Source organism: Haliotis asinina, chromosome 10 (genome assembly GCF_037392515.1).
Source record: "Haliotis asinina isolate JCU_RB_2024 chromosome 10, JCU_Hal_asi_v2, whole genome shotgun sequence".
Lineage (NCBI taxonomy): Eukaryota > Metazoa > Mollusca > Gastropoda > Lepetellida > Haliotidae > Haliotis > Haliotis asinina.
The window spans coordinates 7,735,687-7,763,589 of record NC_090289.1 but is presented as its reverse complement, the minus strand read 5'-3'; the positions used below and the strand labels follow the sequence as shown (position 1 = coordinate 7,763,589).

The 27,903-nt window shown below is 36.8% G+C and overlaps 1 protein-coding gene across 1 annotated transcript in view; it reads right to left on the bottom strand.

Moving 5' to 3' along the window:
- Positions 1–27,903, bottom strand: part of LOC137298876 (hepatic leukemia factor-like) — a 57,346-nt gene that overhangs the window by 15,187 nt on the left and 14,256 nt on the right. Inside the window, exons 2-3 of the mRNA XM_067831223.1 lie at positions 10,438–10,689; positions 9,328–9,561 (exon numbers count right to left, since the gene is read on the bottom strand). Coding sequence (XP_067687324.1) covers positions 9,328–9,561; positions 10,438–10,689 — 486 coding nt within the window. The remainder of the gene's footprint in view (positions 1–9,327; positions 9,562–10,437; positions 10,690–27,903) is intronic.

Here is a 27,903-nt window from a genome sequence, read left to right as displayed (position 1 = left end):
AACAAAAATGTTAACATGGAAACTCAAGGGGGTTTTGCTTTGACTAGTGATTTTAAAAAGAAACTCCTCCAGCCTTTAAGTTGTTGGAGGACAAAAATCTGTCAAACAGTGAATAAAATTGGTCTGGCCTAACGGTTAATATCAAACTTTATAAATTCCCTAAACTAATTTTATTTTACTATTCACTGTGCTTTAAAAATTATATTCATCTGTTTCTCAAAACTCTCTTTTCAGACTAAACCACTTAACAGTAACATCTACTGGGAAAACAAGACTGAAGTATGATTTGATACACATGTCTTCTACTTGCCCATGACCAAAGGCAAACCTCATTATTGTGGGTAATAACTCTGTGAAGTAACTGAAACAAGGAAATAAAATTTCAGTCTGGGAAAGTAATGATGTGAAACCAGATTGAGTTGGCTTTGAGGAACAGATTACTACCATGTGTCTAAATAATTGTTAATCACTGTATACAAAACACATGGCATCAATGCTCAAATATCCATTAAGATTGATCATTGATTTGTATCAAACTCTACAAACAGTCCTCTGACCATAGAATGGGATTGAAAGGATTAAGCCCTCTCCTGTACTACAATGAAGCCCATGCAGGAAGATGCAATGTTATTTTGAAGTGATCATTACCTATTCAAACCGGCAAAAGCAGAATAAATCATTAGATGCAATGCCTCATAAAAAGCAATCAGGTAATGTTAGGCCCAGTACTGTGTGGTCTATGTCCAAAGCCCTTGACTACAGCCCCATGTTTTTGTGACCAATAGCCCTAGGCACTGTGATCTAAACTTACAACACGTGTTGAGTAATACTTAGTCCAACTCTGTAGGTTATTAGGTTAATTAGAACAGTAAAGGTTGCTGACCTTTCATGATGTCATGTGACACCATACCTCAGCTGACAGAGAAAGTGACAACTTATGCTTAGTGACATAGTTGCATTGCATTACCATTGCTAATATTATATATCCCCACTGGAGTTCCACAGGGTTATGCAACACCTCTGTTGCTATTCTCAGTTAGCTTATCTACACTGTCTTGGAGCATGGAATGGTTGAGCTATCCGAGTTTGAGTGGCTAAGTCACTGACAGGGTGAAATCATGCCTTCCAATGGACTCCATATCCTATGCTTTCCACATTTATCAAATTAATATATGACACATAATCAACATCCAACTTTTAACTTTTAAAAAATTTAGACATGAAACAATTCTATGGGCCTCATTTTATACGCAGCATGTCAAAAACTCACTTTAAAGCACATGTAGTTTAAACATTAAAATGTACAGTTGTTAGATTAATGCAGCGCCACCTCACTCAAATACTTCATTGGTAACATTGCCATTGAGGAAAGACACTATACACCAAAAGTGTAACTAACTGCTAAGAAACTAGCTGATAACAACAATAGGTACATATAATATATTTTATTGTAATGCATGTAAATGTGTTTTCTAACACAAGAACATAAAATGAGTTTATAAGAAAAGAAGACTTGATCAAATGAAAACTTTGATTGGTGTTCAGTAGGCACTCAAGTTTACTCTATTCCAGACTGTCTGCACAAGTTGTATTGTTTCTCATGTACTTGCTATAATTTATTCACAACAACCAAATACAAGACCTTGATATCTAAATCCAAACTGAAAACAAATTCAGACCCATTAATCTATCAACGTAACACTCCACATTTAAATATCTAAACTACTGAAAAAAAAATAAAAATAAAAATAAAAAATGAAAATTACTCAATTCTAACTGATTCTAATTTAGTCTATTTGTAAGACTACCAAAAGAAAAAAAGAACATCAAGATCAATCTTTTCTTGCAAGATAAAAGATGAATTAAACAAAATTCAATTTTCATTAAATTTATAAATTTTAAATTCTCACCAGCAAACTGTCCTGGAAAGGCACCAGCAAGAGCTGCATAGGGGAATGCCGCTGGACTGGCAGCGGAGGTGGAACAATAATAATCCATATTTGACATATCCATGTTGAAGTCAGTTGACTGTCATCCCAACCTTACAGGGCAATGTCACCAATGAGACTAATCCAGTATGGGGCAAGCTTCCACTTTTTACTTCTACTGACCAGAGAGAGCCCTATTGTCCAACCTCAACCTGTTTGCCGCTGCTCCAAATGGCTTCGGACAAACCACTGACCATAATGCCCCAGGCAATTGAAGATAAATTTAGAAACGGGCAACACATAATCAGGCCCATGGCAGGGGGAAGGGCCCAGTGATGTAACAGGCCATGACATTAATCTCATTCAAGGCCCAGGAAAGTTAGAGGAATGGTGGAAGGATGCTATCTATAAATATGCTGACAAGAGTCTGGAGAGCATAGTGATAAAGATGAACTTGGCTTCAAAGGTTCGGATGGGCAAGTATTACCTCACTAACTTTGTGAGACAAAGGGTGTCAAAACCTTCCTGAAATAGCTTTATGAAAATATGAATTGCATTACAAATTGAACATGGTATTGGTAGTTGTCAAATCTTTGCACCTGTGTAATAATTAAGTTGGATTTCCATAAATATATCCCACTTCTACATGCTTGGACCCCTACTACAGACAATGGTAGAGTCTGCAGGGTCAATCTGACCAGGGGTGATTACAGGAAGAGGTTTGAACAGCTGAAGAATTCTTCTATCTATTGAATCTGTCTGTTCATTACCAGATGTTGGAGGCTTACATTCCAACACAAATATCTCACTCCCACTTAGAGTAAACACCTTCCATCCATTCTCATTGTCATGAGCAAGGCATTCTTATTTCCCCACAAATTTCAACTACTAAAATTTACATTCAAAACTTCTAGGTACCACATGTAACAATTGTTCAAACTCCTAGAAAAGATTAAAAGAAACTCCAGGAATACATGGCACTTCCTTTCGAATGCGATGCGTTAACAACTTCTATCCCAACATGTTAATAAGGAATAGACCATGTTGAACCTTATCATTAAACTGTAATAAGATTACTGCTACAAGAACTTTGTAGAGCATTAAAGAAAACATAGCTCTGTTTCTTTTTACATCTACACCATAAAAAACAATATTTTTTAAAGTTCAGTTCTTGCTGATATCTGTGGTAAAAGAATGAATAAGTTTCATTTGTAAATAAAAATTGCAGAAGTATACACAAACTGGAAGTGACTAGCAGATACTTGTCCAACAACAATTTGTGAAACTGTTACAATTTTCAATTTCTTGTATTCAAAACTATTGTCCCTTCACACATTACATTCACACTGGTGTAAGTGCAGTCTAATTACAGTGATGATGTTCTTGCTTTCAACCTTAAATAAAAGTGATTTTAAAGAAGAACCGTGAAAATTGTGTCAAATTCAAGAATAAGTTGTTATGTCATCAACTCATCCCAACATGTGAACATGCCTCTTTGATTGTCATTGTACAAGTTGGGTAGATGAAGGATGAAGACTATTTTGAGGACGATAAAACTTCCTTAATTTGTTTAGACGATGTCTGGACATAGATTCTAAACAACATTAGAATCTATGTCGAAACTTTGCCTATACAGAATGAAAAAAGTTGTATATCCTTAAAATAGTTCTCATCCTTCAAGTGAACAGCTTTAGGGGCCAACTTGTTAGCCCTATAGCAAAAATGTAGAAGAATCTTGAATCTTATGTCCAGCTAACTTATAGTCATATTACAATGAGAATTAAATTGTTACAATAACCTGACCAGAAATGTTTTCACTAGATACTGTTCAATAACTCAGATATATACTGATTGAAACAAATAAGGAAACACATGAAAGCGCAAGTGTTCCTTTATTCTTTTCCAGGTTTCTTTTGCATTGCACTGTGAGTGAATTCGGGAAATAAATAAAGGAACACTTGTGCTTTCATCTGCTCCCATATTCGTTGCCATCAGTATTTAAGGTTCTATCTTTAGATAACACTATCAAGGTTTCTGTTATGATCATGCTCACCTGACAACTGAAAGTATTTTTACAACCATAAGAATATGTTACAAGGAACAAAGAAGATTAACACTGGAAACTGATTGAAATCTTCTTGGTGGTTAAAAAACAAGTCTTTCTGTCATACAATAGTACACTATATATAGAGGGTGAAACTGACATACATAAACTTTCAATAACGTGAGTGCATGAGTACGGCTTTACGCAGCTTTTAACAATATTCCAACAATATCATAACTGGGGACACTGGAATTGCAAGAAACCTGAACACACAACTTCTGTTCCGTTTGTATTTATCTCTCACCAGGTGGAGTTTCTGCTGTTGAGGAAGTTGATGATGCTGTCAATTATTTGGTGACATCATTACATTCCAAAGTGACACTATTGGTTTTATGTAGGTGTTTGTGTAGGCAGAGAGATTGCTACTGAAAAAACTGATAGGATTTTGACTAAGAACATATACTGCTGGTATTTAGATGAAACTGGCTGTGTAATGCTAAGTAACACACCAACTCCCTCACACCACATTTACTAAACAAGCTTGTACTGGTAGTCCAGCTTCATAACGCCCTCAATCAATCCTCTGCAGGCACGAGACAAACAGAATGCATGCCTTGTTCCATAAATTGCATTCTTAAAGATAAGATATTTCATGTATACTGATACCATCTGTATTCATGTACAAAAATGTTATGTTACCTGCCCTACTATTTTGCACTAAAGGCTGAAATTATTCTACAATTACAGTCAAAAGTAGTTTCATATTTATTTCATGTTTCCTATGGTTATAAACTCCTGAGTTACTCCTTTGGAAATGGAAAATGTGGTGAAAAGGTTGTAAAAATATAATATGTGGTACAGAAGAACTTATTTAATTCTTTGAAGGGCATTTAGAAGTGGATCTATTTAATCATCTTGGGTTTGCTTTGGATTTGAATGTGAGCGTCACTTATACAAAACTTGGCCATGTTATAATGTTGTAAACAGCATCAATCTAATATCTGACTTCTTATGATGATGTACTGTATTATTTCTATCTATACTGTCAAAGCTGTATTTACCCTAAACTTTGAGTCACGGGATCCGGAAACGAAACAAACAAAATGGGAAACAAAAACCAGACAAAATGCAACAATGGCAATATCTCCAAATGGGTGAGTGAGTGAGTGAATTAAGTTTTATGCCGTTTTTAGCAATATTCCAGCAATATTACGGCGGGGGACACCAGAAAATGGACTTCACACACTGTACCCATGTGGGGAATTGAACCCGGGTCTTCGGTGTGATGAGCGAACGCCTTAACCACTACACTACCCCACCACCCCTCCAAATGCTCAAAGGAAACACTATTTCAGCATTGCTTAACGAGGTAGTCAAGTCTTCATCTTAGCATTTAGGGTGTGGGTATAATAACAGATGCATGTAATGAATGCTACTTCAGTTCAGAATTAGAGGACTAGCACTATGATTATGCTCAGTTTGATTACAGGCAATATTTACAGGGAACTAACACCACAGGGTAAGAACACAATGACAACTGGACACTTCATCTTCAATCTTCATTCCATGAATCATTTATAATGATATATAATTTACTGTTAAAATCATAAGCAAATCTGACCATCACATTTTTATTAATGCAAGCAAAGACAACACAGCCAGGCATGCTTTTTCCATTTGATAAGGGCAAACTTTAAGGATGATCGACCTTTGTATTTGGGTGATGTGACATTTTGATACAGATTCTTGATTGTCAACAATAGAAGAATCTATGTCAAAACGTGGCATCATCTGCGTTCATTCACACAGTTTTGTCCATATCTGATTCACCAATTTCTAAACATGCCACTCAAAGACGTTTTTCTATTTGGTTTAAAGTAAGATTCTTCTACCAAAACTGCTAAACTGTAACAGTATATTCATGTGTTAATAATAGCCTGTAAACATCACATTCAACCCACCCTTCAGCCTCTGACCTCACAAGATTAAAGATGTTCAAGCAATCAAGCATGGTCATCTGTGACAGTAGAGACCGATCTTTCCCCTATGATACAATAACACTAATTCAACCGATGTGGCATTACCAAAACATACATCCCTTCTGTAGTCAAGCTGCAAGTCTACTGAAGATAATAATTCCTTTGAATTGATGTTAATATAAACTAATACAGCCAACTTGTTTGAGATGATAGTTATTGCCTCTCTTAGTCTTATTGTATAAACTGCTTAATCTTCAATCAAATGTTCAGCCTCAGGTCAAGATGGAATAAGGGCCAAGTTGTAAAACTCCTTCAATGATTTTACAAGTGCTTCAATCTATTTTTCAATTTCACTGTCATTACATTTGATTCTATGATTCACATATTTGGATCCAAATGACATGATTCAAATTGTCATCTGACACTATCAAGAGATAGAAAGGAAACTTTTCAACGTTTTGAAATACTCCATGGCAATGCTTTTGATAATAAACATGAAAACAACAAAAACAACAGATGCTGTAAAGCATCAGTACCAGCCTATTTCTTTGTAAGGACACAGGTGCCTAAATTTAAAATTGTCACTGCATGTGATAGACATTGATTCCTAACCTACATTACACTTTTGAAAAAATAATTACTCACACTTTAATCTTTGTAGTTAATTTAGTGTTTTTGAAAGCCAATCAGGAAAAAGTGAATGAGTTAGTGAGTATAGATTTTAGCCACTTTTAGCAATATTCCAGCAAAAGACTGACTGAACTGTACATGCTGTAGTGTCGTTTATAGACGTGTGAAGTTTGTCTGATGTTTAGTGCAGCACTCAGTAATATTCCAGCAAAAGATTGACTGAACTCTACATGCTGTAGTGTGGTGTACAGATGGGTGAAGTTTGTCTGATGTTTAGAACAGCACTCAGCAATATTCCAGTTATATCAGCTACAACCTGACAATCTGGCTTGTGGCAACATGAATCATCATGGATTCTCTCAATATCGTGCCAAAGGGGAAACTGGCTTCACACACATGGAAATCGAACTTGGGTCTTTGGTGTGACGGGCAAACCCTTTAACCACTGGGCTACCCCATCACCCTATCAGGTCAAAGAAGAAATCTAAGCATTTATATCATAGTTACTATGATACTATGAGCCATGTAATAATGCCTATATTAGATGGGTATATGATGGTTATATGAGGTATATAATTAGTGTGTTTCCACTAGTTAATACATACATCAGGACAATATTAGAAGCTGTATCTAATCTTGATAGAAAAGCACATCTTCTGTTGGTATATAATACCTTAACTAACCAAAAAGTCCGAGCATGGCACTCTAATAGCCCCAAATCTAACTGATGAACAATGTTGAACAATTCTGACACATTATTTTAAAATGTTCTTAAAACATCACAGGCTTATTCCTGTCCAAACCAAACTGGGGGACTTTTGTGATGTTTTGTGCTTTTGCAATGTTAAATAGTTGGGTACATGCAAAATGTGGGGGAAAAATTTAGGTGGGCTTGACAAAAATGATGACTTAGGACCTCCCATAGATATTAGGAGCTGTTCCCAGATCTGAAAACAATCCATCACATAGTTGTGAAACAAATTTATGATGGGGGTCAAAATTAATCAATTATCATTATTTTTTATCTAAATATCTGTATATGATTTTGCACCTTTCGTATACATGAAAGAGACAGTTCATTAAATGATCATAAAAATATTAGCTGAAAATGTTTGCCATAGAAATGATTCCCTGAGTTCAAGGGCTTGTTAAGCTTCAAAATTTCTAAATTGATGTACTTCTTGCAAACAAGAGAAAAGAAGAACAAACAGTAGCTCTACATGTCTCCTTGAGACAAAGAAACTTTAAAGTTATGGGTTAAACAAATATGTCAAGTTGATACCTGTTAATTCCATTAATTCTTGATAGAATCCAAATATCCTAATCAAGATTTGCATGGCATTAGTCCTGTAGACAAAGAAAGTGGTACCCACATTTGAAAAAAAATCAATTGATTTCCAGTTACTGAATGAACAAAATGTCTCCAACAGTTTTGACAATTCTTGAAAGAATAAAGGAATTCCTTAGTACAATACGTTTAAAATATTTACCATAACAAAATCAACAGGGTTGGTATCATTCAAACAAACTTAGTTTTTGGAGATTTGCATAAAGCAAATTCCATACCAGTATGCAACAGGAACCCAACCATATTCATCAATAATCAGGTTCATGTAATATACTGACTATTGGAATTTCAAATAAATATTTGAAGCATTCACAGAATTACATATAGAGTCATTATGTACTACAGTGTAACAATTTGCTGCGAAGTACACATGCCTTTCACTTTCATGGGAACCTTCCACGTCTGAGAGATATCCCTGATAAAAGGTCACAGAGATAAAAGGACATTCATCAAATCAAGTCAGTTTTAAATATGGCCAGTAAACAACACTTCTTATCACAGAGAGGTTTCAGACACCATTATCTGGAGATGTGTCTCCCATAAAACAGACAAGGTGACAAAGAGAAAACAAGAATTGGCTGAACATGACAAAGCACCTGTAAAATCTATTATTACACACATGTGAGGTAACACATGAATGTGTAATAGTTCTAGCATTGGCTGTGACCAAACTGATGACAGCATGTGAGATAGAGTGTATCTAATTTCAGTTCTGGAATGTCTCTCTACTTGTACAGTTCAGTATTGAATTTGAATAAGGCAGATGCAAATTTTGTATAATTAACAATGAGTTTCCTGATGGTAGATTTAGTGTAATAATTCACTTATGTGACCTTTACAAACAGTATTGTCCTGTGTAAATATCAGAACTATTTTTTTTCTTCTTCAACTTTGGCTTACACTGAAAGTAACTGTTTTGCTCTGGAGCACAGGAATTAATTCTCAGAAAACTTCTTTCAAAGTGAAAATATTCTCCAGAGTCCATAAGTGTATCAGTTCACATGACAGTGGTCAGTACTTAATGGTGGACATTGATGACCATAGTTATGACAAAATGGACAAGTACAACATACAAGTAGATACTTTAAGTAAAATGAAGTTTGAAAATTGTTCCTGTGATGAGAGCATCATGCTTGTAGTCTCCATGAAACATTTCAGTGTGAAAGGTTACAGTAGATAATAGATAGACAAGGTATTAATATTTGCATACAGAATTAGCGACTGGTTTGTTTATGTCACAGTCCGCAATGTGTTGAATATATTAATGTGACTATGGTCAAGTGAACTGTTTGGCAGGTGTTGTATTACAACCACACAATGGGTCAAGTCACACACTGGAACCAATATATTAACAAAGGCACGGCCCATAGAGAGATCTAGGTATAAGTAATGACTTACTGTCTGTTGACATCTGCATCAACGCTACGCTGGGATCCATAATGGTTTCTGGTGACATCATTGACGGCGACACCATTGTAGGTGAGGCCAAGCCGGGACGGGCTTGTGCATGTCTTCTGTCTGAGGCTTTCTTCATGGGTACAGGTTTGGCCATCATGTTCTGTGGCATAGCCATGTGGTCTGAGTTGGACAAGCCAGGTATTCCTTGTAACTCCTTTGGATCGTCAGGACTCCCTGGGATTGTCACAATAACCATGATGCATTCAGTACAATTTTCTTTTCTTTGGTTTGCATAGAGTAAGTTACTTTGGTTTAACTCTGGTGTTAGCTAAAGGATACAATTGAAAAAAAATCCTCAAAAATATTCAAGGAATAAAGCGAGAATCAAACTCTATCCCTAAGGAACAGCACTGTGAACTGCAAGTATTCAACTGGGCACTGGACTACTAATGTCTGTGGCCTATAAGTATGAAAAAAAATATGGTTAATGTACAAGAAACTTTGACAACAGCAGGGTGTCATCTGCAAGAATCCATAAAAGCTGACATGGTATTTCATGATTAATTCACTATAATATTAATCACAAGTGTCTACTGAGAAGTCAAACAATACCATTTTACCAAAATAACTGCTGATTGCCTGAGTCAGTTTCTTGTGACAGTCAAAGTAAGTGAGCGTTGTTTCACCTCACTTTTAGCAATATTCCAGCAATATCAAGCCGGGGAACACCAAAACTGGATGTACTCATGTAGGGAATTGAACCCAGGTCTTCTTTCTTCAGGTCAAACGCTCTAACAACTCAACTATGACACCACAGTGAGTCAGTCAAAGATCATCAAGTACAATATGTGTAATCCAGCATTCAATGCCAATATCACTAGATCCTGGGAGAGAGAATATCACCCCTTACCAGAAAAAAAGAGAGAAGAAAACCGGAAAACTCAAATATCTGTCAAACATAATGACTATTCAGTCACTAGTATACATGGCATGAATAGTTCATAAACTATTTGGGATTATCTGAGGCATGAATATATTTGTGAACTCTATTTTCTGTAAGGCATGAGCATGTAAAACTTTTATCATGTCAGAGTGGATCTGGGGCATCACCTGGAGGTGTAGGTGGCATATTTTTCTCTGGCTTCAGAGGATAGTTCATTGCCATCTGATCAAACATGTTTCCACTGGCACAAGACATCGCTGTTGTGGCCAAGGCATTTAGGCTTGAGAAGTCCTGGGAACTGGAAGTCTGGGTCATGGACTGTAGGCCCATCGCCATGGCGGCAGCAGCCATTTCCATGCCACCATGGTGACCATACTCACTGTAGAAGCCAGGGCCTGACTTTCCTCCATGTGGGGCATCTGGAAAGTAAAACCTCTGAATTATTGAATACCAAACAAACGTATCAGTTCCTTATGCTCCTGTATCAAATATTTTCTTTGTTATTTAATGATTTCATGCATAACACAAAGACCCTTATAACCTCAAGGTAAATCCAAAGTTAGCTATAAAATACATGACAATTGTATTTTTTCTAAAATACATAAATACCTCTTACTCAAAGGAGTAACAATGCATTGTGGTTAACAATACTATAAAAATCTACATAAAGAAAAAATGTAAAAGAAACTTAGATTTTCAAATAGATTATCTGAAATGGATTGTATTGGAGTCATGTAGATACTATTGATTCATATATCATTTGAATTTGGCTAGTGATGGAACAAGGTGCATCTGAACATAAATATGGAGCGACAAGTTCCACATTAGTAACTACTACATATACCCTTATTTATATATGTACATTAATTCTCCAAATGACTTTCAAGATCTTAGATACATGGTGTGATTTGACTTTCCGATTACGATGAAATTGATAAATACAGCTGTGATCTCTCAAAATGTTTTCATTGTCCAGTGAAAATTCAAAACATGATATGAACCCTGAAGAATACATTAAGGGACATTCTAAATGTTTAGGTTCCTCTCTTAAATTCATGGATCATGACATGTTCATATGCCATTTGTTTGGTTGTAAGTACTGTTTCCATGGAGATGAGTATCATATTTCTCCAAACTGTATCATCATAATTCTATAGTTTAGTTATACATTCAAACATCTAGTCTGCTTACATTGTGAAAAAGTTGAAAACTTCAACTCTACCGACAAGGTATTGTGTCAGCATGATCAGCTATAGATTACAGGCCACATTGCACCGTGTCATCTATTTGTGATCAAACACTCTGTCTCTGATCTCTTAACAATAGCATCTCACACCCTGCAGTTCCCCACAGGTCAAAACCAACACAGGGATTGACGTTCTCTTCACAGACGATCCAATAGCTATATTGTAGATGACCTCTCAAAAATCTCCTTTGTCTTCCACCCTCCTCAGACTTCACTCACACCGTCACTACAGACCTAAACACCCCTTTTCACTATGTTGTAAGGTCTAAAACCCATAATTTACGTCCAAGCACTGCTCTTGAGGACAACACAAGTGATGGAGGTTCGTCCGCACCCCATGCATGAAATCCAATGATCATGGTGATTCCATTAAACTATCACCTGCTGATTATTTTGTGAGTGTATCAGTCAAATCGTTCCGCGGTGTTCAATCCTATTTTCTATCTTTTATTCCAACTGCACAATAGTTTCTATGTCCTCATAAAAATCAAAGCAAACAGGTCTTTAATCCAGACACGTGCCTTGGACCATTCGAAAGAAATTTGAGGAGTGGTGGAATTTCTATTGGAGCATTATGAATATTTCCACACCTGTTAATTGAAGCAGGTATATTGTGATACCTTGTACAAACAAAGAAGCAAACAAGGAACCAGTCGGGAAATATTAGCATGTGCTAAGCCTATTCTACTACAAGTTATGGATGCTGTGAATGTGTCAAACATGCCATCTGCCTATTGAAGTGCCCGATGCCAACACCGTGACACTTCGAGACAAATGAAGAACACATTTTATTATTTGCTGAGCGTGGCATCTACACATTGGAGTAGAACAGAAATTATTTCAAATGAATGACCATCTTTTTTTTATTCATCTTTTCATGACACTAATGGATAAATGTCTCCATCCAGAGCATCTTTCAGACGAAGGCCTATCATGACAGACACAGTATTATGACAAATCACCTTTGACTGATCATACAACAATTTACAATTTTAACTTAGTCTGAAACACAAATTTCAGTGCTAATGACACCAGTCATGACACAATATGTCTATTTTTTAAAATATTCACCTATTAGAACAAACTAATAATAGAAACAACTAACCATTCACTTTTTCCTTCTAAATACAAAACAAAACAAAAATGACCCATATTATTTTGGTTTTGATGTTAACATTTGTTAAGGAAGTTGCTTCGTATTCCCAGTATTAACATAGTGTCATGTGGGGATTTCTCTTAAACAATCATCTTGTCTATTTACCTTTAAACTGCACATGTTGACTTTTTGTCTATGCTAACGATAATTGACATTTCAGAAGTACCTTGCTTTCAAAGGAACACATGTACATGAATTTTGAACATTTATAAAAATTCTGACCTATTCACACCTTAAACAAGAATGGATAAGAGCTCTTCTAGCCGAGCTTTCTACACCAACCATCACCTGTCCTCAACTTCCCTTTGATCTACACCTGTTTCCCCATGTCCGGCTGATACTACAGAGAAGTAGCACATAAATCTAATGATGATAGAATTCAATTCACATTAAGCACATTGAACTTGATAGGTGGCACACATCTTAGCAATAATAAGTCACAAGATGCAAGTTTTGAAACAACATCAGAATTCAATTTCATTCATCCTTGCCTTTGAAGAATGTTGAAAGCACAAGCTCCAACTATCATACACACCTTGTACAGTTATACAAAGGCTGTAAAGCTTTTAAGACAGTTCAAATCTGTATGAACACAGTACACAGTCAGCTCTTTGCTTTACTTCATACATCACTGAGTCCATCGAACTGTATACATCTTGACAAATTCCCTAAAAGAAATCTGTGGTTACACTGGTAACCAGTTTTATTTATTTATGCATAGATTTTCTAGTCAAACTACCCAAAGAAGCAGAAGTAAAATTAAAGAAAAACAAATTCCTGAAGTGATTTGAGTCTACAGTAATTATACTTAAAGAATCAAACAAAGACACACTAATAATGATGAACAAGCAAAATTTAAGGTAGTCTTATTCTAAGACAGGAAACTGAGGACCCCATAAATTATATATTATCTATACTGTTCAAGACATGTTTGTATGTCAGTAGGACTACAGATATTAATTTCTATATATTAAGTAACAGCTTCCATTAAGTGGAAACTCTAAAAACATTTAATGCTGTGAGATGTACAAATGTTGTTGTTGTTGGTGGTGGTGGGTGTGTCTGTGTCTAATAATGAATTTATGACCTTAACAAAAATACTGAGGGTGACTTCATGTCCTTGCTGAGGTGAAGCGTCCCAGTGCAAGCATCTGGCTGCCCAAGACAATGAGCACAATGACAATGGCCACCACAATGATGATGACCTCAACAAATCACTACATCTGTCCACCACAAATGAAGCATTAACAGGCTGAGACAGCCTCATACTCATTGTTCCAGACTCAATGAGGTGTGATTAAAACTGTTAAATCAACTGTTACTCTTTCTTTGGAGGTGACACGCCATAATCAATTGATGATTTGTTCAGCAGTGACTGAAATACACACTGGCCCCAGTTTGTAGTCAAGTGTCACATTCTTCCGAAGAAGGGAGGTCATTCACTGATGCAATGATTACATGGTAATCTGGTGGTCACATGTTCAGATAGGATGAACCAGGGAATATTTTGGTAACTCCTATTGTAGGATGCGTGTGTCACTGTTGCTGTTGTGAAGGTGTCACAGGGGTCTTCATACTTCAGACAGTTATAACCAGGTGCCACTAGTTCCAAGAATGGAAAGTACTGTAAGATGCCATAATAACAACATAATAATTCTAGGAAATGTCAGTACTAACTGACAACCCACCACTGATATTATAGTTCACTTGATCTAAAGGCTCATTTCACAAATTCCTCATAGGAGGAATGGATTGAAATCTCTCAGTAACAAAATAATTACTGCAAATTAGGTGAAAACTGAATACTTGACTTTATTTTCTCTGACAGTCCAACATTTAAAAATGGTAGGCTTATGTTATTTATCAGTAATGTAAGTTTGATAAGCAATTGTACAGTTTGGGAAAAAAAGACTACCTTGCCGGGCATATGATAAAACACTGAAGGACAATGCACATTATTTGAAAAGGTAATCTTGATGAGGTGATTTTAGACTCATCACAATAGGGCTGAGATTGTCTAGTGGAGTGCAGGGCCTGGAGTTTAGAAGCTCTCTTAGTCTTAGTGCTTAGATAGTTACAAGTCAATGTTAATGCATGGCACCCTATGGCACTCCATTGCAAGTTAATGTTAATCTATGGCACCTATGATTATCTTAGCCCTAAGAGCGCTTCGATAATCAAGGCCAAAAGCAGACTGCCACACATTTTCTTTTTCTCTCTTTGTGTGTACTATGACACTAGTTCAAAAAGAAACTTCAACAACTGCATTCATACTGCAGTTCCTCTGAAACTAGACTATAATAATTTGTTGGCAGTTTTGGACTGGGTGGGAACAAATAGATGCTCACTGTGACAGAAAATGTGGCAATACTTTTGCTTTTATAATACAACATTACACAAATATTAAATCAACTAAATAAACTCAATGTTGCATTACATGGAGTGGTAAACATGTTGAAGAATTATTTTCAAAATGCCAGACTCTCAAATAATAATGTAATCAAAGCATGGACCCCAAGTGTTGATCAAATGGTTGTACTTACAACAATTTATGTTAAGATGGATATTATAATGGTAAATAACAATGAAAAGTTAACTCATACAGAATATGACCATACAAGTCAGTTGTTGATCATGAGTGAGTGAGTGAGTTTAGTTTTATGCCGCACTCATTCCAGGTATATGGCGGCGGTCTGTAAATAATCGAGTCTAGACAAGACAATACAGTGACCAACAACATGAGCAGCGATCTGCGCAATTGGGAACCGATGATGTGTCAACCAAGTCAGTGAGCCTAACCACCCGATCCTGTTAGTTGCCTCTTATGACAAGCATAGTCGCCTTTTATGGCAAGCATGGGTTGCTGAAGGCCTTTTCTACTCTGGGACCTTCATGGGTCTGCTAATCATGAACAAGAAAGGGTTCAGCAAAATAATACTGCCGGTAGAGAAAGGAGAAAACTGGCAGCAACTAGTAAAAGCAGATTTTATGAGAGCTTCATCCATCTTTCCACAACTCACACAAGTTTTCACACTAAGTTACATAATGCAAACTACTGCATATAGTTAATGGATACGTTACTAATATTCCTTTGATATGAACAGATGGCTTCTTTAGTTACATATTTATATTCAAGAACAGAGTTTTACTTTCATCAAACCCTTCATGTAACTGCAGGGATGACATGATGGCCTCCACTTATTTTATGAGGGCTTCTTCTGCTTTTCTTGACCAATGGCAAATATTGAGCTTACGTTTGCACACAACTGATTGGTCAAATTTACACCAACATTAGAGTGCCACGTACACTCATCAAACTTTAAGATAATTGCATTTTTAAAGCAACACTGTCAATCAACTCTCAAGGAACTACCACAGGCTTGAATCATTTGGCTAAAAATGACTCACTCACGCCAATTCATATCTTTAAACATGTTTGTTTTACCACACATATATTTATCACAACTTTTGGTTGACTAAAAATGTCTTTGCCACATTTCTTTAGAGCAATTAACAACAGAAATCAATTCTTTAGGGCACTGCTGTATATTGCTGATCAGTGTTTGTAGAACACGGATTACATCCAGTATGATTCACACATGGTACATAGTTCTCGGTGCAAATACACTTTTTTTGAGGCAGGATAGACTTTATGTTATCTTTTGGAAAGGACACATTCATGAAGCTATTGTTGCCAGGTACTTTAAAGTACACTTGAAAATCAGAAAAAAATCATTTCCCTACCAGCAGAGAGTGATGGCGTTTAGCTTTCTGCCATACTCAATTTCCACCTATATGGTGGCAGACTATAAACAATTGAGTCTGGCCTAGAAAACCAAGTGATCAGTAGCATGAGCATTGGGATAAGATGACGTGGAATAGACTATCAGTTCACCTGATGAAGGGATCTGAAACGACCCCGAAATGTTGTGTGTAAAAGAATTAAAAGAAGATTTGTCCATAAAAGATCTTGGTCAAGATGGCATGCGTCTACTAAGTCAGCGAGTTTGACCATCCCATCCCGTCAAGTCGTCTCTTTTGACAAGCATGGGCTACTGTCATGATTATGTGATCATATTGTATACATCATTACAAGTCTGTTGCTACTAGCCTGTTCATCATTACTAGGATCTCCAAGAGATACAACATATGGCTCATATCTTCCTAATAAACATACTGTTTTGAGGGTCAGACGAACATGAATGAAGTTTCTATTTAAAGATGCCTTTATCATGCACTGTAGTGATACTTGCTCCAAATCCATAACCAGTAATATATCAAAGAATGTTGTGCAGCTATGAGCACTCAGCAGCAATAGAAAGCTTCTTATATACGCAAGAACTTGCTTATCCATAGGCACCTAAAATGATAATACTGCTAAGTAACTGAATATAATGGCCTGTCTGTGCCTCATCTTTACCAGTAGTCCTTTTTACTCAATATACAAAATTATGAAAATCTATTTGTACTATGATTTGTATTATGAAAATCTATTTGTGAATTAAGATCTCATAAACTTGGCAAAAGTCATGGAGCTAGTGTTAACAAGGTCAAACACTCCTATATGAACAAGAACAGATCAGAAGAGATGAACAGATCAAGGTTCAGTTCATTACAATAATATCTGCTTTCATTATTGAACAAATAATTATAGTCTAAATGGTTTTCATGCATCTTTAGGCATCATAGCAACAGCGGTGGAAGCAATATTGGGTGATTTTGTTAACATCATTTTACAACTCGTTTTGTACCATTACCAATTCACAGGGATCTACAGGATGCTAACTGATTCAAATTGACAATGGACACTACAATATTCAATTAGCATGTCAACAGGGATGCAGAAAAAGTCCAAGTACTTTTTGTAAGAATTTTGATCAAGTAACAATAACTTACCACTGAGTCTGCTAGGCAGGTTATGGTATCGTTGGCAGTTTAATTACTGTAACAACCTGATGATCATCACAGTGAGTGAGTGAGTGAGTTTAGTTTTACGTCGCACTCAGTAATATTCTAGCTATATGGCAGCGGTCTGCAACCAGACAATCCAGTGATCAACAACATGAGCATCGATCTGTGCAAGTGGGAACCGATGACATGTGTCAACCAAGTCAGCGAGCCTGACCACCCAATCCCGTTAGTCGCCTCTTACGACAAGCTGAGTCGCCTTTTATGGCAAGCATAGGTTGCTGAAGGCCTATTCTACCCCGGGACCTTCATGGGTAATGATGATCATCACAGACACACAAAGCAATAACAGTAACTGAAATACAACAATATTACAACACAGTACTAATAATATTATTACAGAAACGACATTGATGATCATCTGGCCGTCTGACCTGTACACTTTAGCATTAGTCATTGTTCATAATGTCACTATTTATCATGAAAGATATCAAAGAAAACTTACTTTAATGCACTTTCTCAAGCAAATCAAGTGTGCCATAAGGGCACACAGATAAGAATTTAACCATGCCATTTCAATCTTTGCTGTGTCATTGTTAGGGGGGCACTAACAATTTTGATCTCTGTATTAAAGAGTCTCGGACACCAATTTTGTTGTCTACGACCCATGAAAATTCAGAGTACGAGTCCAAGGGACCCTCAAATAGAGGAGTCTATTTGGACTCAAGATAAATTCCTGAATTCAGTATTGGGGCTGTTTCTTGATCAGCTGCAATAACAACTGTTAATGTATTTTGGCTAATATAATTTCTTTCACTGAAAAGAAACTAACTTAAGCACAACAAACTTTTTACACCCAGATTGGCCATTAGAATCCTCAGCTAATTCTGAAATAATGTTGTTTACTGCAGGATTAAATTTATTTGAATTCTTTGTTACTATTGTCTTTTACTTACGACACTTCATTTTATCCTTAACTCAAATAAGCTAAAGGAGAGATGAGGTCAAATCAGGCTTAAAGCTGTACTGAAGCATATTTTGGTCAAGTGACAATGCGCATGTTTGTGTATGTGAAGCTGCATGTACTAGCCCAGACTTAAATATCACATATACTCCAGGGGGTGCACATGCATAAATCACTAATTGACATCGTTATAAATGAAACTCAGTCATTAAAACTGCTCAATTCGATCTTTCTTTACCTTAAATCGACCTTTTCGATCACAGTGCACAATTCTCAGCTGAAAATGAAATTCCAACCAATCAGAGCAGCGTGTCTCCATGATGTAATAGTAGTCGTAGATATGAGGGTCTATGCAGAATTCATCTACTTTTCAGGGGGTAAACTATTACATTTACAGGTTTGTACAAACCTGAAATCGTGACAATTGTTGTGAAAACTGAAAGGTCTATGTTCTCACAATCATTTACTTTTGTCTTCTTCTTTGCCTAGTTTCCGAGTTACAACCCTTGTTTTCATAGACGATTTTATCAAAATCACTTGGTGTCGCTAGGCTGTAATCTGTGTTAGGTTGTATAAACCTACATTATTTGTCACCATTCACTAGATGCTCAGTTAATGAATTTATAACAGGTATAATTAGTGGTAACGCCACTTAGATTACCAGACAAAGGTCCCCATTTGGCATTTATTGTGTCTGGATAAATCAAAGGATTAACCGATAACACGCTGATTCATTAATTACTTTCATATGGATTTCAATGGGGATTTGTCAAAAGGTAGTGTTTATGTATGTACATTTACAGTGAGTGAGTGAGTGAGTGAGTGAGTGAGTGAGTGAGTGAGTTAAAATTTAATGTCACATCGGCAATATTCCAGCCATATCGTGACGGGAACGGAACATTAAAATGGAATATATGAGTATTATAAAAATCAGTCAACGAAGGACAGTAAAACAACTAGAACATCACAGAAATGAACGTAAAACTAGTAGCTATGCCTAAAACAATTTACCTATAGAGGACAATACAATATAAAACCGGGCTATAGATTGCCAACAACTGAAGGTAGATCACCATACTAGGGACCATGGGGACTTACAGTACCTTTGCTAGATGCATGGACCATAGCTGGATTTACATCATCCCCTCAATCGTCAGCAATTTCGGAAATCTAGCCATACAATAAAAAAAAACCCACTTATACTATTATTAAAAACGTGGAAATTTAGAATTTACTTTGAATGTTTGTGGACTTACATACCCTCTCAGGAGGACAACAATTTTACAATACTTCAACCCCCTTTGAGGGCACAGCCACCAACAATTCAAGTTACTAATTCAAACTACCAGTCATTAAAATACATCTATTTACAGAAACATATTATTCAAAATTCAACCAAAAAATCAATTTCTTTAAAAAACCTATAATTAAATGAGAATTAACGCTGGTAAAAAGATCCTTCATTGTTTTAACTGTAAAATACTTATCCCTTGTGATGGAGAATTCAACACAGTCAAGCAGAATATGCTTGACCGTGACTCTCTCATCACAAGGGATACAAAATGGAGGATCTTCAAGTACGCATGAGTATATCTAGTGTGGCCAATACGACATCGTCGTAAAATAACCTCTTCAAATGTGGACTGACAACCCAAGTGTGTATAACCAATGTAAGGTTTTGTCTCATGTAACTTCTTGATACCCACTTGGGTGTCCCACTTCTTTTGCATCAGATCATGGATATAAGATCTAATGGTGGCATTGTAATCACTATAAGGAATAAGAAGTGGTGTCACAGATTTGTTGAGTGCTGTTTTAGCAGCAAGGTCAGCCAATGTGTTACCAGAAATGCCTACATGGCTGGGTAACCAACAAAAGACGATGTCGTATTGGCCAGTAGCAAGATCATTATACAATTCAATAATTTCTATTAAAAGCGGATGTTTGCAAGAAATATATTTAATAGCCTGAAGGCAAGAAAGAGAATCGGAATAGATTATATATCTTTGTCTTTGAATATATTTGAGAGCTGTATATGGCGTTAGCTTCTGCTGTAAAAATAGAACTATTATCTGGTAATCTAGAAGATATTGTTCTGGATCCAATGACAGTGGCACAAGCCACTGCGCCACCGTCCTTCGACCCATCTGTAAATAAGGGTTTGTAATTGCTATATTTATGCTTTAATTGATGATATTCTTGTTTATATTGTAAGTCATTTATTTCTGATTTTTTAAGTATAGGAGAAAAAACGCCTCCGAAGTTTTGGTAGAGAATGTAAACCTGAGGGGTAGGGAAATCCCGAGGGGCGTAGCCCCGAGGGATTTCCCGACCCCCGAAGGTTTACATTCTCTACCAAAACTGAGGAGAAGTTTTTTCTCTTGCTTATAAACCGTCATTTTAAATATTGCGTTATAAGGAATTAGGACCTCACTATACCGCGAACATTCGGAATGACAGCAATGTCGCAACTCTAATGCACAAGTTAGAAAACGCACGGGATTTTCACGCAGTGCACGTGTTTTTTGTGAGTGAGTCAGTTATATACCACGTGGTTACTTGAATCCGCTCATTGCTAACCATTGCAAACCAGAGCGAAGACGAAATGTTTTTAACACAGTCGCAGTTTAAGAAAGATGATGACAATGCTGCTGCTGCTGCTGCTGATGATGATGATGATTTTCTGTTCCGTTTCGCGGCACCTTTGACTGAGGAAGATATTGAAAGGAAATTATCTCGATGTGTTCCAAGAACGACAAGGTACAAAAATGATTGGGCGAAAGGAGTATTCAGGCGATGGCAAGAAGAGCGTCGGACGAGGTCAATGGATGCAAACATCGCGCTGTCGTCGTCCGTCTTGACTGAAGACTTGCTGGATATGACTGCTAAAGATATAAATACAGCCCTAAAGTATTTCCTATTCGAGGCGAGGAAAGTGGACGGGACTTGCTACCCAGCTGTTACTGTGTATGGGCTATTCACGGCAATAGCGTCACACTTGAAAGCTAACAAATCTCCTTACAATCTGATGGAAGGCGAAGAGTTCCAGGACAGCAGACAGGCACTGGACGCATGCATGCGTGAGAGGTCCACAGCTGGTCTTGGAGCAGACGTGAGAAAACCTACAGAGGTGATAACTCGAGACGAGGAGAACACTCTGTGGGAGAAGGGGGCTCTTGGAGAAGGCACGCCGCAAAAACTCCTGGACACAGTCCTCTACTTAACTGGTGAGTTGCATTTTGCATTTGATTTCCCTGTCGAAAAGTCGGATATTAGCAATTTTGGCATTTACAATCAAACCTTCACATCGAAAATAAATGTGATTAACTGGAACAAAATGCCCGACTTCACTTTGAGGCAAACCAAACCAAACAAAGTTTGGATGGATATTTTGAATCCCGTGTTAAGACCAAAATAGATAAACATTATATAATTGTGTACGGAATTTTATTTTCCAGGACTTAACTTCGCCTTGAGAGGTGGAAAGGAACATCGGAGTTTAAGACTACACCAACAACCTCAGATTACAGGCCCACATACAGACCAGAACGGCCGCAGGTACCTGCAGTATGTGGAAGACGTCTCTAAGACAAATGCCGGGGGAGTGAAAGACAGGAAACTGCAGAAGAAAAAGGTGCGAGCGTATGAAAATACCAAGAACCCGGAACGATGTTATGTGCGCCTTTTCATGAAGTACAAGTCACTTTGGTATGTATTAGATGTTTTCTGATACATTTCTGATACATGTTATACATTCTTTAGATATACCACTCATTTAATCACATCATGCGGGTGACTTGACCCATACTGCATGTAAATTGTCTTATAATTTTACTCCCTGATGATGATTGCACGCATTGGTTTAGGGGCATATAAATGACAAATGCAAACATTTCATACTTAATTGATTCTATGTCAACACAATTTAACTTTCCAGCCTACCATCTTCAACTCGAGCAAATGCGTTTTACTTCACCCCGATGAAGAAACCTAAGGATGGAAAATGGTACCTAGAGTCGCCCATGGGCCACAACACAATCCAGACAACGGTGAAGAGAATATGTGCTGAAGCCGGAATTGAAGGAAGGAAAACGAACCACTCGCTCAGATGCACTGCTGCTACCCGTCTCTACGAGGCAAACATAAGCGAGCAACAGATTTGTGAACAAACTGGTATGTAACTCAATGAATATCTGCAAAACACGAATGAAACTTGAAGTGACTGGGCCAAATTGCAATTTGGCGATTTTAAATGCTAGAACTTGTGATGTCAACATGTGTTATGGTTAACATGCCAAGATCCGGGTTCGAATCCCAATGATGGCCCCAAGCAAAGCGATTACAATATCATATAAATTGCTTTTCAAACGGTTATGTACAATTTGAAATGACTTATCAAGATGAATTCTTTTATTGTAGGTCACAAAAGCGAGGCAGTGAGGGTTTACAAGAGAACCAGTGATCAACAACAAGCAATGGCGTCAGATGTTCTCTCATGTTCAGCTCCAAAGAAAACTCAGACGTCTGCGACAGTGCCGGTTCCTACTTCAGAGGGAGATTCCGGTACAACACAAACTGTCGCTCACGGAAGTGTTACAATGACGTTCAATTTCAATTAAAACACTGTTGTCAGAGTTTTTGTTTTTCCTTTCCTGTGAATGCAGATTTCGGTGGCTGATCGCTCCAAACCGGTACTTTCGGGACGAGGGTTTACTCCTAGTAAAACCTGGGAATAGGTTTTACTTAAATCTAGTTAAACCTATTCCCAGGTTTTACATTGGGAGTAAAACCTCTTACCGGGTATTGGTGCAAGTAGAAAGGATAATGACCATTAAAGGCAGTGATCAGAATTAGGTTTATAAAAGATGTTAATGTTAGGTCAACTTGTGGCCTAACCAACTGCCAAGGAGGAGAAGAAAGAAGACGGGAAGGCAATATACTTTCCAGCTCAATACCGGCAGAAGAAATAAATGGTTTAATTCTGTGCCCAAGAGGTGGAACAAGAAAAGACTTTTTGTTATACAAATCCTCATAAAGGGGATTGAACACACAGTTATAGGCAGGGTTAGATTCATTAGAATATAATTTAGTAATGTATTGTAAAGACAATTTTATACAACGTTGAGTAAGAGATGGTTCATCGGCCTCAACGTAGAGACTATCAATAGGTGAAGTTCTGAAAGACCCAAGAAAAAGTCTTAAGCCTTGATGGTGGACAGAATCAAGAAGTTTAAGGTTGCTGTTGCAGGCTCCACCATATACGATGGAGCCATAATCGAGTTTCGAACGTACGAGTGATCGATACAGGGGTAAGAGGGTTGCTTGATCCCCTCCCCACTTTGAGTTGGAAACAACTTTCAACAAGTCAAGAGCCTTCAGGCATTTAGTTTTAAGGGACTTGATATGAGGCAGAAATGTTAAATGGGAGTCAAAGATTAGGCCCAAGAACTTGGCCTCCTTTACAACTTTGATGGGAGTGCCATCTAGAGATAGTTCAGGGTCCTTATGTGGTTTATATGTTCTGTAAAAATATATACAGTTAGTTTTGGATTTAGAAAAGATTGGTGGATTTTCAAGACACCATTTATTTATTTTGTTTAAACACAACTGCAGTTGCCGTTCAATAGTATGCATATTTTTCCCACGACAAGAAATATTAAAATCATCCACAAATAACGATCCATCAATTGAATCGTTTGATAAACTGTTTATCTTTATGCTAAAAAGTGTGACAGACAAAATACTGCCTTGTGGAACACCCTGATCCTGATTGTAATGATCAGACAGGGTAGAACCCACTCGAACTTGAAACTGTCTGTCATTTAAAAAGTTTGCTATAAATTGAGGTAAACGACCTCGCAAGCCGAAGTCATGTAGGTCTCTTAAAATACCATATTTCCAGGTTGTGTCATATGCTTTTTCTAGATCAAAAAATATGGACAAGCATGTTGTTTATTAATTAGTGCATTTTTAACAAATGATTCTAAACGCACTAAGTGATCGACAGTACTTCTGTTTTTACGGAAACCACACTGTATATCAGTTACAAGGTTATTTGTTTCCAAGTACCAAACTAGTCGATTATTCATCATGCGTTCCATGGTCTTGCAAACACAGCTAGTTAATGAAATCGGACGATAATTGGATGGATCCGTATGATCACGTCCAGGTTTAGGTTTCCCATGAGGGAGGAAAGTTACCCGATGTCCAAATATCATAAGAAATATTTAGAAGAATTTCTAGGCAGGATTCTGGAAAGTGCTTCAGGAGTTGATAATGTATGTTATCAGCTCCTGTAGCAGTGTCATGAGCTTGATCAAGAGCAGTATGGAGTTCATGAATAGAAAACGTTTCATTATAATCTTCCCCATTATCAGAATTGAAATTAATAGTTTTCTTTTCTTCTTGTTTTTGATATTGCTGGAATTTTGGTACATAATTTGAAGAGGAAGAGTGTTTAGCAAGGGTTTCACCTAGTTTATTAGCAATATCTGATTTATCAGTAAGCAATTGATCTCCATGTTTGAGATGATGGACAGTAGATTTAGTACCTTTACCTTTGATTTTCTGGACCATGTTCCATACCTTGGACATGGGTGTCCGAGAATTTATTTTGGACACATAATTTTGCCAAGATTGGCGTTTGTTTTGTTTAAAAGTACGCCGCGCTTTAGCATTTAAAATTTTAAATTTATTTAAATTATGTACCATATGTACATTTACAAATCTCCACTAAATACACTCTGTTGTGTATGTGTCTATGTAAAAACAACACCCTTCTTTCAAAGGATTAACTGTCAATGCACTGACTGATTGCTCATTATTGGCTAACTAAATTACTTTTTTAAAAAGAATGAACATTATGCATTTAGTTGCCAGGTGTGCTGTCTTGGGTGACCAATGAGACTAAACAGCTATGTGAAAAACCTGAAACGATACATTTCGTATATTAGATTGTTGAAAGACACATCACTTGTGAAATCTGCAGATTATATGTCACTCGTTTTTGTGGATATTGATGGATACATTCCTCAAACAAGGTAAGAGAATGACATTGCTCCTATAACTTTAATCTGTTTTAATTTTAATGTTTGCATTTTGTTTTTATTAAGTTGTCATAACTTTCAACAGAATCATTGTTTTCGTCGTGAAGTTGTAATGATACAGAAAACATACACTAGGGCATGTGTGCGAATTATGATTCATATAGGCAAACTATAAAATGCCTAGATATTACATTAATGTTATACATTCGCAGATTGCTTCTTTTTGTTAAGTTTCAAAATGCATACGAGTATGATTATAAAGTAATTAGGATTACGAGACCAAGTATAAATTAACAAGTGTCTACATACTGGTGAGTGAATGTTTACAAACCAAGTAAATTTAGCAAGTGCAGAAATATATTGCACAGTATTTTCACTTCGACCCCGACCTCGCTTATGTTACGTTACAAGTTGAGTCATGCTAACTCCTTTTGGTCACGATTCAAATACATATTTAACTACTGGAAAGTACTTTTGATTTTCTAACTTGATGAAAACAAACCATAATCTCATTAATTCAAATGGACTTTAGTTCGTGACCTCACGATTTTAACAAATGGTGGCGCTCTGTCTGAGAATGAATGTTATTAAAGTTTGTTTTCACAGATTTACAAAATCAAAATTACTTTCTACTGGTAGTAAAATATGTATTTTATTGAAGGATGATAGGATTTTGCATGACATTGCTTATAATGTAACAATTTCACTCTAGGTGGAGGGCAATATATATTACTTGCAATATTAATGTCACTTTGACACCCACCTTGCTTCTGTGGAAGAAGTCGTTATGTTACAAGTTCTGTCATGCAAACTTCTTTTGGCCATGATTCAAATACACATTTAAATTACTTTATAACTGGCAGTAAAATATGTATTTTATTGATGGACATAAGGATTTTACATGACATTGCTTATAACACAACAACTTCACTCTTGGAATCGAGGCGGGGTTCGATATAATATTATTCACGATAATATTGGCACTTTGACCATAACCTTGTGTCGGAGGAAGAAAGCATTGTATTCATGCAAAATCCTTTTGGTCAGCATGTGTAGTAAGCAGTCTTTATGTTATAAACTTGATGAAACTTGAACTCCATTTTCTATCATGGAAGCGTGGAAGGGGGCGAACCATCCGATTCAGTATATTCACAAAGATGGCCAAGCACATGCAAGTTCAGGGAATTAGGTGATGCCAAATTTATGTGGTAGAAAGCAGACAACTAGGCCCAATACGCTAGTGTCATAAAGCAGAGACAAACAACGAACAAAAGTACATAAACAATAGTTGAGGGCAAAGGATATAACACAAATATTCACTTATTAAGCTCATAAATCATTTCTGTCATTTCTGCATTAACCTAAACTATAGTCTCAAAATGATAAAAACATAATCTTTAAAGTATCTCCCACTCATTGCATCCCGAGATGCTTACAATGTTGATTAATCACGTGCTTTACTTTCAGTTAAACATCCACAGAAGGCATAGATATCAAATGATGACAGTTATTGAACGGTTCACTTTCGATAATTTGAAAAATATAGCAGATTCTCTAATTTTAACAGCATTAGTCTTTGTTTAATCTGAGGCCTTCATAAAACAATTTGTTCTTTCAAATATGTACGTCATTCATGACACTGGAACACATCCAGAACAGTCTCTACAGTCAAATTCTGATGAGTCGTATCCTTGGGGACCAAGTAATAAATTTGAGTCTTATCAATACACTGTAGTATGTTTATGATGCTACAAAAAAATGGTCGAGACTGACAGGTACTTCAAGACATGCATAATATTCAAGACAGCGACACTGGACTCATCAGGATTTGACTGTGTTTCTACTGTTCTACTGTTGGTCTTGTTGACAATCTATGACTCATTTACATACAAGAGCCTTACCATTGTGGGTGAGGTGTGTGTATCACTATACCACCATGCATGATGTATTACATAACCTACTGCTAAATTTGCCATAAACACAACTTGTGTACTGGAATTTGCCACCTTGCTCTACACTCATGCAGTAATAACTTTAGGTGGTAACAGACCGGGAGAGCCCAATCAGGAAGAAGTAAAGTGTGTTTAAGCTGGGTGATGAGGTGGCCCGGTGGTTAAAGCATTCACTCATCATGCTGGAAAACTGAGTTTGATTCCCCACATGGCTACAGTGTGTGAAGCCCAATCCCCCATCATGATATTGCAGGAATAGTGCTAAAAGCAGCGTAAAACTGAACTCAATCACTCACTTGGCTGTGCAATCTATCACATTTGGCCATTTCATGAAGAAAAACAGGTATGACCACAGATCGGG